At 39.3% G+C, this 13,168-nt stretch overlaps 1 protein-coding gene and 1 long non-coding RNA gene across 2 annotated transcripts in view; one reads left to right on the top strand and one right to left on the bottom strand.

Annotated features, from left to right (window-relative positions):
• The window catches only part of LOC134679018 (uncharacterized), a 473,913-nt gene that overhangs the window by 61,515 nt on the left and 399,230 nt on the right, over nucleotides 1-13,168 (bottom strand). The gene's annotated exons all lie outside the window — the stretch shown is intronic.
• Nucleotides 656-2,365, top strand: LOC134678532 (uncharacterized). Its single transcript, XM_063537108.1, has 2 exons — nucleotides 656-1,012; nucleotides 2,052-2,365. The coding sequence occupies exons 1-2, from the start codon at nucleotides 802-804 to the stop codon at nucleotides 2,363-2,365; spliced, it is 525 nt and encodes a 174-aa protein (XP_063393178.1). The 5' UTR covers nucleotides 656-801.

Genomic DNA, 13,168 nt, shown 5'->3' on the forward strand with positions numbered 1-13,168 from the left:
TGGCGAATTTAATGTTTCGGCCTGAAAAACTCAGAAATGCATGCTATGTAGCATGTGGTATGTATAATGATTATAACGAATGATTTATGTGAGGCAATATACCCTTCATAATACAAAACTAAATTAATAAAAAAATATTAAGTATAGGTAATTTATAAATTTGATTAGCTGACTGATGCGCGGATCTGAAATGTATGGGAAGAACAGCGGATTTGGATCCAGATCTGGGTAATTTCATCCATTCCGGATCCGGATTTCAAACCCTATGTGCGGAAAACCAATCTGTCTGTATTTTATTTATTTATTTTCTGTAAGCTTATATATCGTTTTTTTTTGTGTGCTTTTTTTCTATTTGTCATCTCTATAATTCCGAATCCAGAGGTACTTATCACACGTATTTTTGACATTTTCTGGCCGTTCTTTGCACCACATGTACACCTACTGTTTTTATAACAGCCTTCCGGTAGAGTACTATTTATACCCTACAATTTAGTGTAAAAATTGCTGTCGTTTTGGACATTTCCAGGCTCAGGCCAAGCGCGCACCACGATTTTTTGTCGCGCGATAATTTAGTCGCAGAAATGTAACGTATGTGTTTATATGGCGGTGCGCGCATATGCGACAAAAAAATCGCAGCGATTTTAAAATTGTGAATTGTTACATTTTTCCGCGACAGCGCGCGACGCGATTGTCGCAAAAGCGAATTGCAGCATACGAAGCTGTATGGCCCCGCGCGCACTGCGATAATAAAATCGCAGCCGGGGCGGCGCTCAGTCGGCATTTCGCTCTTCAAGCGTTAACATGTCGGAACCTGCTTCTCCAATGGAGTTCCAAGATTGGACGCTAGATATTGACCATTTAATTATGGAAATCGAAGGAAGATCACCTTTGTGGGATAAATACTTGAAATCATACAGCGATCGCATACTGAAGACACGTTTGTGGGAGGAGGTTTGTCAAAACGTTATACCGAAGTGGGAGGAACTAACCAAGGATAAAAAGAAAAAGACCGGTAAGATGTCAACAAGGTTTTATTGTCATACATAGGACATAGGTTTAGTTACAATTAAATTTTATCGTATTGCCAAGGAATAGATCCAATAGAAGAAGTGAAGTAGTTTCCAAAATAATCTCGTTTTTCAATACAGTTGTTTTTCGGTCGTGCAGGCGTAGGATTCATGTTTTTTAGATTACACGTATACAATTGGTCTTCAAATCTTATTCCATCATATTTCCGTACGAAATTGTGTAGGATACAACATGTTTTTACTATTTTGTCACAAAATTCAATTTTCACGTCTAAAGACCGATGCAAGATACGCCATTTATTTGCTAAAATTCCAAAGGCGCATTCAACCATTCTTTTGGCCCTTGACAGTCTGTAATTAAATACTCTCTGTTTAACTGATAAATTTCGTCTGGGGTATGGTCGCATCACATGCTTGGAGAGTGCAAATGCTTCGTCTCCCACTAAAACAAACGGCATTTCCGGGCCATTTGTATCATTCGGTAAACGTCTTGATTGTGGTACATTTAACCTATTATTTTCTAATTTCTTTGCAAAATTAGTTTGCTTAAAAATGGTAGAATCGCTACCGCTGCCATATGCACCGACGTCTATCATAGTAAATGAATAATTGGAATCCACTACAGCCATCAAAACTATAGAATTATACTGTTTATAATTATAAAACTCTGAACCTGCTCCATTTGGCTTCTCTTGTCTTATATGCTTTCCATCCACTGCTCCTAAGCAATTTGGAAAGTTTGTTCTGTTAAAAAAACCCTCAGCAATATTTAACCAATCGTTTTCATTTGGTTCGGGCATATAAAGTAGATGCATACATGACCATAACTTTTCACAAGTATCTTCAACTATTTCTCGAATTGTGGTAGCTCCCTATAAATATTCGTAATACAGCGAGTAGAAACTGTTCCCCGATGCGAGATACCTGAAAAATAAAACTAAGTTAAATAAAATGCTTGCAAAACCAGCGGCTGGGTCCAAATCAAGACGTTTTGACTATTAATAAAAAAAGTTTACTTTTCAGGTGCCGACTTACAAAAAAAGTGGAAGAACTTAAAAGACTGTTTCTCAAGAGAATTAGCTTCGCAAAAGAAAAGTGTGTCTGGTGAATCGGGGAAGAAGAAACGCAAGTACATTTACTTCGATCAACTTTCGTTCTTGATAGCTATTAATACTCCTAGGGATACTAGTAGTAACGTCAAACCTATGGAAGAATGCGCGAAATCTGACATTCAGTCGGATGAGGAAAATACCCAACCAAAGCAAGACACTAGACGTTCTAGACATCTACGTAAGAAACAGACAGGCGCTGAAGTAAAAAAAGGAAACAGATATTGACGAAGAACTATTGAATATATTACGTGAAAAAAAAGGAAAAAAACTTTGACGAGGACGTTAGTTTCGCTGAAATGTTGATACCAATGCTAAGAAAATTAGGTGAGGATCAGAAAATGTATGCAAAAAATGGAAATTTTAAACGCAATGAACAGAGCCAAAAGATATGTTTCTGTTTCCCAGCCTCAGCCAGTTGTAGCATTTACCTTGGAATTACCTCCTTCCTTTTTCTGTTCCTTTATTCCAATTCCTGCATTTAGCTTTCCAAGTCCGATCATTCTGATTTGCTTATTATGGCTCTGATCAAAATACTCCTTGTACTATATCTGAAATTCACAGACGTGCTTACTTCGGGCTATTATTTTTATAACTTTCCATATGCCCTAAGCCACCTCAATACATACCTTTAGGTTTTTCCAATTATTTTATGTAATTTGAGGTGAATTTTATTAATATTATCGCTGTGTTTTCCGGGATCCTTTCATTGTTTACATTTTGTAAGATGATTGACGTAACCCGTCAATCACCCTTCAACTGTTCGGATCTCACCACTAAAAAGACTAGTATGTATACTTTCGGCAAAGGTTATTCAAAATTTTGGTAAAATCATAACTGGTACTCGACTATTTTTAAATTTGAAATCTTGTAAATCTGATTCTTTAGATGTTCCAAAGAATCAGGTATAAAAGCGGTACAACCGTCATTCTGATTTTAGTTTATCGCCAGCTCTCATCTGAGCATTTTCTAAATTAAGGGTCCGTGCGGGGCCAAGTGAGGCCCCGCACCTTCAAGAAACCCTCCTCTTCCTGGCGTAACTTACTATATAAATACTTTACTTTCACTATAAATTATAAACGCAAATCTACTATACAAGCCTCTGATTTGGTGACCCTCGCTGAACGCCTGTGCGCACCCACCTTCACGTCGCGCGCCCGTTCGTGCCCTCCTCGTGGCTGCGCGCCTGTGCGCGCCCTTCTTGATTCCGCGCGCCTGTGCGCGCCCTCCTTCACGCCGCGCGCCTGTGCGCGCCCTCCTTGACGCCGCGCGCCTGTTCGCGCCCTCTTCGACGCCGCGCGCCTGTGCGTGTCTGTGCGCGCCCTCCTCGACGCCGCGCGCCTGTGCGCGCCCTCCTCGACGCCGCGCGCCTGTGCGCGCCCTCCTTGACGCCGCGCGCCTGTTCGCGCCCTCTTCGACGCCGCGCGCCTGTGCGCGCCCTCCTTGACGCCGCGCGCCTGTGCGCGCCCTCCTTGACGCCGCGCGCCTGATCGCGCCCTCCTTGACGCCGCGCGCCTGTGCGTGGGAACGCGTTTCCCAGGCGCCGCACCCCGGGGCACCGTGCTACCTACCACGCTACTACAATTTCCCGGTGTTGTTGGACAATTTAAGTTCCCAGCCGTGCCATATTGACCCACCACTTATACCTGGAAAATAAACGTTACCTACCCCTGAGTCTTTACTTTTCATTTCTTCACCCTTCATCCTTCCAGCTGCTCAGTTGCGTGCTCTACCAATTCATTGGCAGAGCACGTAACGCGACAGTTTTGGCGCCCAATAGATATTTTCCAGGCCTTAACTTTTTTTTCAAAATTCCAAATTAAAAACAACATCCGTGTTTTAAAATTTTAAACCCTTTGGCCTTATTTTAGAACTCTAAATTATTATTTTTTACTGTCTGTTAGTCAATATGGCACTAAGTAACTTAGGCGAGACTCTTTTTAACACTTTTATTTATTTATAACTTGTATTTTTTATAGTTCTTTACTTTGTTACTAATCATATTTTTCTTTCTTCAGCCTTCTACTCGGCTCCTTCTTCTCCCCTCTCCCTTCTCCAAGCTCGTTTCATCCTCCATTAATCTTCATTTTCCATGTATTCCATTACGTGTGTGTGTGCTCATCCTGTAAATATTTCTCCATGTCTTAGGGTGGCTTATCCGCCAGGTGCCCCTTTTCTTTCTTTCTTTTTATTTTCTTCATCCAGAGCGGTAGGCCAACTCTGATCCAAAAATAAGCCTTATGGTCAATTTTATACTTCACTAATTCTACTGTGGTAGGTCTACCACAAACTTAAGTAGGCTCTCTAAACCTACTCTCTAATCGGCTCTAAACCGACTAGGGTACTTGTACATATTAACAGAGCGGTTGGCCAACTCTCTAAACAAGCCTTAGGTCATTTCATCTCATCACCCCTTTTCCAGTGGAGCGGCTGACTACTCCCTTCTATAAAAAAGCCTAGGTCATAGCGAGGACTTCTTAGGAGTGTGCGTCATAGTATGTGAACCACATCCCCTTCCTTTGACAGAGATTTTTGAATGTGTGATTATGATAGGTGATGTATGAGTGCACAGAAGTTCCTCGGTCTTTTCATCTTCGTCTTCCATTCTATCACTCATTCTCTCACCTCACTTCTCATACTCACTACGAGCTTGCTTTTCCTTCCCTCTCGACACTTCTTCTGACTAACTGACTTACTTTACTTACATACTTTACCTACTTTCCCCCAACCTCTAATTTACTCTCTCTCTAAACAAAAAAAAAACTTTGCCTCATTAAGACTACGTCAAAGTTTTTTTTTTTCCGAGGTTTTTGGGGTAATGTAGCATTTACCTTGGAATTACCTCCTTCCTTTTTCTGTTCCTTTATTCCAATTCCTGCATTTAGCTTTCCAAGTCCGATCATTCTGATTTGCTTATTATGGCTCTGATCAAAATACTCCTTGTACTATATCTGAAATTCACAGACGTGCTTACTTCGGGCTATTATTTTTATAACTTTCCATATGCCCTAAGCCACCTCAATACATACCTTTAGGTTTTTCCAATTATTTTATGTAATTTGAGGTGAATTTTATTAATATTATCGCTGTGTTTTCCGGGATCCTTTCATTGTTTACATTTTGTAAGATGATTGACGTAACCCGTCAATCACCCTTCAACTGTTCGGATCTCACCACTAAAAAGACTAGTATGTATACTTTCGGCAAAGGTTATTCAAAATTTTGGTAAAATCATAACTGGTACTCGACTATTTTTAAATTTGAAATCTTGTAAATCTGATTCTTTAGATGTTCCAAAGAATCAGGTATAAAAGCGGTACAACCGTCATTCTGATTTTAGTTTATCGCCAGCTCTCATCTGAGCATTTTCTAAATTAAGGGTCCGTGCGAGGCCAAGTGAGGCCCCGCACCTTCAAGAAACCCTCCTCTTCCTGGCGTAACTTACTATATAAATACTTTACTTTCACTATAAATTATAAACGCAAATCTACTATACAAGCCTCTGATTTGGTGACCCTCGCTGAACGCCTGTGCGCACCCACCTTCACGTCGCGCGCCCGTTCGTGCCCTCCTCGACGCCGCGCGCCTGATCGCGCCCTCCTTGACGCCGCGCGCCTGTGCGTGGGAACGCGTTTCCCAGGCGCCGCACCCCGGGGCACCGTGCTACCTACCACGCTACTACAATTTCCCGGTGTTGTTGGACAATTTAAGTTCCCAGCCGTGCCATATTGACCCACCACTTATACCTGGAAAATAAACGTTACCTACCCCTGAGTCTTTACTTTTCATTTCTTCACCCTTCATCCTTCCAGCTGCTCAGTTGCGTGCTCTACCAATTCATTGGCAGAGCACGTAACGCGACACAGTTGTTGTGCAAACTGTATCGCAGCCTAATATGCATCCCGGTCACATGTTTGCTTCACCTTTGTACCCGAATACCAGTGCCACATACATTCATTCTGAGCCGGGAACATCTGCTTCTAATTTTGTTACTCCACGAAATATTGTAATTCATAGAAATAAAATCATAAAAAAAAACAACCCGGCATCGGCATTCAGGACAATTGCCATGACTATTTAAAACGTTTTGTGAATGAATTGGATTCTCCTGAATCCGTGAGTTCACAGGATTCTGAGGATTATTACGATGTCACATTGGCTTCGGTTTAATAAATAAATACTTACATTATTACATTACAAATAAATAACTATTATGAGATTTTGTTTTACTTACCTCAGGGTGACTGACAACCTTTCTTCAGTTGAAATTGCATTCCGATATCTTGTATTTTTATATTCAATATAAGGTCCAATGATTTTCAGTAATTTGTCAAATGTTTGAATCCTCATTCTATAATAGCCAAAGAATTTTTTGGGATATAGGCGAAGTTCATTGTATTTTAGATAAAAAAACCTTTGATACATCTTTCAGCGGTAAAACGATGAGTCCATCAATATTGATAATTTCTTTTTTTACTCTTCCTATTTATCCGAAGGATCAATAAGGCAAGACAGGCGACTGGTACGAAATCCATGTCGAGAATGAACAAATCGGCGACTTTTCATCGCAGTGCGCGCAGTGAATTTTCTGCGATAAATTACAGCGCGAATCTAAAATCGTGTCGCAAAAATCGAAATCGTGGTGCGCGCTTGGCGTCAGTGCCGGTCGAAATCGCGTTGCTTTAAATGTGCAGGGAACCACGAAGATGCAACTTGTAACAAAACAGTTTTTACCTATTTTGTTCTGGTGACTACTGTGCTACGAATCAAATTTGCCCAGAACATCATAGACAACGTAACATAAAATAAAAGCTTGTAATTAGCTATGTCTCAGGAAAATTTACCATATCTACAAGCTGCTGCTCGTTACCCAAATGTAAGAAAATTATTTGCTAATGTTTCGCATTCTCCCTCCCCTGTTGTTTAATCCGATGGTATACAGTAGGTACTATCAATGGGGAGAAACTCCTTACTTCGAGCAAACTCGGCTCCGTTCGGCTCAGCATTGCTCCGAGAAATTATTAGGGTTGACAAAACTTGATGTCCCTTTTTGGGCACGACCACAGATTATAGACTTGAACTTTACAACCCTAAATAGACGAAAGGGATAGTGCCATAAATTGGAAAGGTATATTGCAATACCTTTCCAATTTATCATCATACTAATACGTCGGAAAGGGACAAACGATTATTATCGGATTGTCAACTTTAGTAAACGTTAAAAACGTTTATGAATAAGGGGTAATTCTGTACTGAACTGTACTCTGACAAGTCTGGCACAGCAACCGTTGTCAATAGAATAAGGCGGTAAATTTAAAAAAGAATTTCGCGCCTTTTTCTACTGAAAAGTTGGGTGTGTTTCAGTATATTTACCAACAAGAAAAATTGTTTTTAATGACGCAATCCGTAATACCTACGCTTTATTCGTGCATTCCCCTTGAACACCTTGAAGTGCCAGTACCTGTATCACCCGCTACATACATATGTAGGTACCTATATGTAGGTATATGAGGCTCGGTTTCATGGAATTCCCGCTGCCTATATCCCGTAACCCTAGGATGCCAGATGCCAGGACAATCGTGCTATTATCGTACCTATCGTGCAAATCGATTTGTTCCTATACATTATTTCAATTGTAAAACTAATCCGTTATCCAATTTTGTATTTTGTATATAACTTTACGCAGTATTTCAATTTCAAAAAATTTCTTTCGTTTTAAGATGAAATGGTGAAATGTGAAGTTGATGATTTTATGTGTTGGATGTTTTTTCGGGGTTTGCAATTATTTTATATTTAAAAACGATCATATTAGCCTATGCAACATCTAACACTGATTTCGCAGTGAAAATCAATGTTATAATTTTTTTACCATTTTTCCCATACTCAGCAAACAATTACGTAACACTTAAGTATATTAATTTAGGACTAAAAAAAACCTGATGCATTTAAAGGTTCATGCATTGTCGCTCCGGGAATACTTACCCGTCTATTGTATTTCGCTTTTTTATCGTGTAGGTATTAAGTGTAAATGCAGCCCGCCGTCGCACGTCATCATAACCCAGTCGTGCCAAAACCCAAGCAAGTCAGTTAAAAAAGGACTTAATATACTCACCTACGATAAAGTCCACAGATCGTGCCTCACCTAAAATTACCCACCATCTCACGACTGCCAAATCAACTCGCCTCCTACCACTCCATTTCACCTTCATCTCAGCCATCTAAAATATAATATCTCCATAGTTAAAAGAATACCCCGCGAGGCCAGAGTATCTGTCGCATCACACCTTTTACATTTCATTGACAAATGCAAGGTACCAAAAATAAAACCACCGCAGACTGGTACCGTCTATTGTTGTTTATTGTTCTGCTACCACACCCTCCACGTTCAAGAAGATGAACCAAATATATCACTGACACAAAATAGTACATTTCGATGCTAGTGCGGAAGGTATGTCATTACTTCACGGGACGAGTGAAGAATGACATTTCCGCACGTGTATCGAACGACGTTTTTTAATACAGTTGCGAAAAAATAATAAAAACATTGTTAATCGTACACTAAACAAGTGGTAACGGTGACAGCTCGGTTAGACGTCGTCTTTAAGTATATTATATCTATGGGCGTTTGGCAGCTATTCCGTTCCATTCCAGTCAACTTATTAAGAACGGAATTTTCAATATTGAATATTAAAAAATAAACGTGTTATAATCATGAAGAGGTAAGTAATTAAATATGAAATATGTAATATTTTTCGTATTCTTACATTAACGGTAGGTTTTTATGCTGATTACGACGTTTAAAGGAAAGTAATATTAACACTCATCAATAAGTAGTCGTGAATTGGAACAAGTATAAATTTAAAAAAATTGGAAAAGTAAAAAGCACTAGTTCGAGATAACCAACTTTCCGCACGCTAAACAGCTACGTAAAGTAGCACTTTTTGAGCAACTGTATTAAAAAATTTAAAACAATTGTAGCAATGGAAATGAACGGATTGTAGGAACGAGTGGCGAATTCTATAGTGTCGGAAGCAAACTGAAGTAAAATAAGACGTACCAATAATGCTCCGTAGCCCGCAATCATCATCATCATCATCATCATATATATAAAATTGAAAAACCAGAACGGGATAAAAAACGAGGGAAGAAGCGAGATGGCGCCTTACAAATTTCTAAAAAAGTTTTTGACACGTTTCTCGAATACGACGCACGTATGATAAGAAAAACCTGTTCAAATCAATTATCTACATATGGGAATAGAACTAAAGCATAAAAACTATCGCTTCCGATGCGTATTTAATTTACAATAAGGAAAAGAAATTTTCATAACAATCTTCATTTTACGACATCGGCCATCTCTCGGCAACTCTCGGTTGCTTTCGTTTTGCGGTGCTACAGATTAGACCAAATAATCCATAAGTTAAAGTAAACTAAATTATGTTTGTCATGTTGGTATACAGGTATTTCTGAGTTTTTTTACACGAAGTAAAATAAAAAGTGCTGCCAACCTCAACCTTAGTCCATAGCCCATACGAGTGACTTATGCCATTTATGACATATCAATCAAATTAATATTATCGTATGATTATCGTGTTAATAATTTGTATTTTATTGTTATAAATTTCTTTTTCAGTTATATTATTCAGATTGACTTTCACGGCTTCGGCAAACATATATAGCCATTCGTCCGGGGAACGGGCTGCCGAGATGGGCCAGAGAACCCATCAGTTCAAGGGATGGTGCCCGTAATAATGTGTGTGTGATAATTATACTTTAATGACTTTACAGATATAACCAATTCGGGAACTGTTTTCTCGCGTAATACGATATTTAAGAACTTGACGAAAAACGAATGGGACGACCCAAGACGATACCCCAACGATATTTAGTACCTATAATCAGTTTACTAAAATAATGGAAATGGCGGGCATACGGCGTCTTGATTTTTCAAAAAGGAAAATTAAAGATATTTGCAGTTGTTAAAAACAAATTACAAGAAACTATTAAAATATTTAATAGTATAACAGCTACGGCGGAAGATATCGCTCGTGTGGGAATTATGCATTATATGTGCCAACCAGACCGCTTAAAAGGATTGCTCAACATCTTTGCAATAGGTATACAAATACAAAACATGAAAGAAGCAAAGTGGAGCTAGCTGCTTTACCACCACCAGAAGCCGCAGGGGAGCACCACTCTTACCGATTATACTACTTAGTCCAAACATGGCGAGGAAATATTGATAAACCAGAGGACTGGGGATGGGATGTGTAGTGTATGCGACCTCCGGCCGCAGAGCTACTTGGAATAAGGTTTATAGCTTATACGTCAGTTCAAATCATAGGTCAATCGATAAATGGTTATGGTCCTGAATGCTGTTCGTCTACATATATACACCGTGTTTTTATTGAATTCCGTTAACTTCGGGGTATGGTTAAGTACGTTTAAGAGAACTAAATGGCACAGTTAATTAAAAAAAAAATTTTTTTTTGCTTTTTTTAGAAAAAAAAATTAAGTTTAAAAAGTTATTAAATGTAGCATGTAGCGTTGTTGTAAGCAAACAATTGAAATCTGTGACATATCAATGTCATTTCGAACATCGATCGACCGAGATTGTACTTAAGTTTAGTAGCAAATGTATGAACTCATTCTAAACACTAATCAATATGTAAACCAGTCCTAAGGCAAGTGTACTTGTAGAGGCCTTAAAGGATTAAAATAAAATATTGATTATCTCCGAAATGGAGTTAATTAGAATATCGGTGTCTTTGAGAAAGTTACTTGATTTAAGCTCAGGAATGCACCCTTGAAATTAACGGAAATTTATTATTATTTATTTCCCTGCTAATATCCTATATATCACAGAATGTACCCAACGCAACACCTGCCGGCCTAGCCAAGGTTACAATCGCTATAGCTTCGACAACGAAAAGCATTATGCCTCTCTATCACTCTTCCATATTAGTGAGACAGTGACAGTTGCGTTTCGATCGCTACGGAGCGTAAGCGATTGGCATCTTGGCTACGCGGCCTGGACCCTCTGCGCCGCAAAATCTTACGAGTTTCGATTCCAATGGCCTGTAACTGCAAAAAAAGGCTTCTTCCGTTCTCAAATCAAATTAGGGTTAAAATGCTCAATTTAGTGTGGTAACTGTTCTTGAATTGCTTGTTTATTGCGAGCGTCGCTTCGGATTTTAATATCTGGCCCAACAGATCTAGGCAATTCTACGGGGCAACGCTGCTGGCACCTAACCGGACTCCGATCTTATTCCCGCACTTCTATGACAAACTGCGAGGACAGCGTTTTTCGACACCTGAAACAACGCTCGATGCGTTAAAACGCACGTTTTGGAGGTGTCTCAATCGGAGTGGTTGGACTGCTTTAAAAATTGTTTTAATCGAATGAACAAATGTGTACACCTCATAGGGGAACATTTTGAAATGCAATAAAGTCATTTTTATTAGTATAAAGTTGTTAATATTTTCTAATCCCAACATATAAAAGGCAACCCTCGTAATGGACAACGAGACATGTGAAATTTCGATCAGAAAACGCTACCTACACCACAATATCACACAGTAAAAGATTTATCAGGTATCAGACCCTAAGAAACCTTTATCCACTGGAAAATTCGGCACTAAAATTATGGTGTGGTAAGCGATTTGTGGACTAAAATCAAGTCCATTGTTTGCTACATCTTCAATAACGGGTGGAGATATCTGTGTAAGGGTATTCCACCTGTCCAATTTACAAAATGTGAGACGCAAATACACATTGGACCAAGATATCGGACAGACGTAATACCATCCTAAAGCAATGCCTTAACAAATACTGTCCATGGTTAAAAAGCATAGAGTTCCGACTATATTTTGGCCAAATATTGCATCTTGCCACTATGAATATGGATCCAAGGCTTTGCAGTGGTATTCAGAGAAATAGTACATTATTGTCGAGGCTAGGAAATTAGCTATTTGCTGGCTGAGAATTAGTTTTATTAGGAACGACCTCGAGAGTCACATACCTACTCATCATACTAAGAGTCATATAGTACTCTTCTCAGAAATGGTGCAAGTAAGTTTAGGTAGTACCTATAAAAATTCGTAGATAAATAAATATTTTTGTGATCCTTTTGTACGAGTATAACCTATCTATACTTAGTTATATAATCTCATTGCTTAGTAAATACCGAGTTGCATAAGAACAGTATCAGACCAAGAATTTAGAAACAATGAGCTTGAAGAGAAAAATCCTCGCCTGGAGACCAGCGATGGCTATAGGATTCCGGTAATAGATCTTAACATGGTACGAGGGCTGCCTTTTAAGTTCTCTCGTCTTCAAACCTCCCGCAATTTAAAAAAAAAACTAGTATCATCGTAAAATATTTGAATTTAGAACTCGAAAACAAAAGAATGACTGGAGATCGGCCGAAATGTTTCAGTACAGCGTCGGTTTAAAGTTGACAAGTCAGTTGTGAAAATGGAAATTTCGAATTACGTGCGAGGTTTAACGCGTCTTCAGTGCTTTGAAGAGTTGACTACTGTTTTCAATAATGAAGCACCATGCCTCCGCACTGTGGAACGTTGGTATTTAGAATTTCAACGTGGTTGCTCTAGTTTTAATGATAGGCATCGTGAAGGTCGACCAAAAACAAATGGCAACTGATCGTCGAAGATCGCCATGCGGCATACCATGAGATAGAAGCTTCATTGAGCATTTCAGGGATCAGTGTTCAAAATATTTTGCATGACCACTTAGGCGTAAAAAAATAGATCTCATGCTGGATACCACATTTACTCAGTGAAGACCAAAAAACGGCTCGCGTTAGATGGTGTCGCAAAACTCTACGAAAATTCAACCGAGGAAACGTTTACGACATTATCAGTGGTGACGAGTCTTGGATATATGCCTACGATCCGGATTCTAAACAGCAGTCAACTGTTTGGGTGTTCCAAGATGAGCCAAAACCGACCAAAGTAATACGCTCACGGAGCACTTCGAAAAAAATGGTCGCCACGTTTGTAGCGAAAAGT

Source organism: Cydia fagiglandana, chromosome Z, assembly GCF_963556715.1.
Source record: "Cydia fagiglandana chromosome Z, ilCydFagi1.1, whole genome shotgun sequence".
Lineage (NCBI taxonomy): Eukaryota > Metazoa > Arthropoda > Insecta > Lepidoptera > Tortricidae > Cydia > Cydia fagiglandana.

Bases quoted from the DNA above. Each gene is read 5' to 3' on its own strand.
- LOC134678532 (XM_063537108.1), top strand. From the start codon at position 802: ATGTCGGAACCTGCTTCTCCAATGGAGTTCCAAGATTGGACGCTAGAT. The intron at 1,013-2,051 runs GTAAGATGTCAA...TTTACTTTTCAG, and splicing joins GGATAAAAAGAAAAAGACCG to GTGCCGACTTACAAAAAAAG.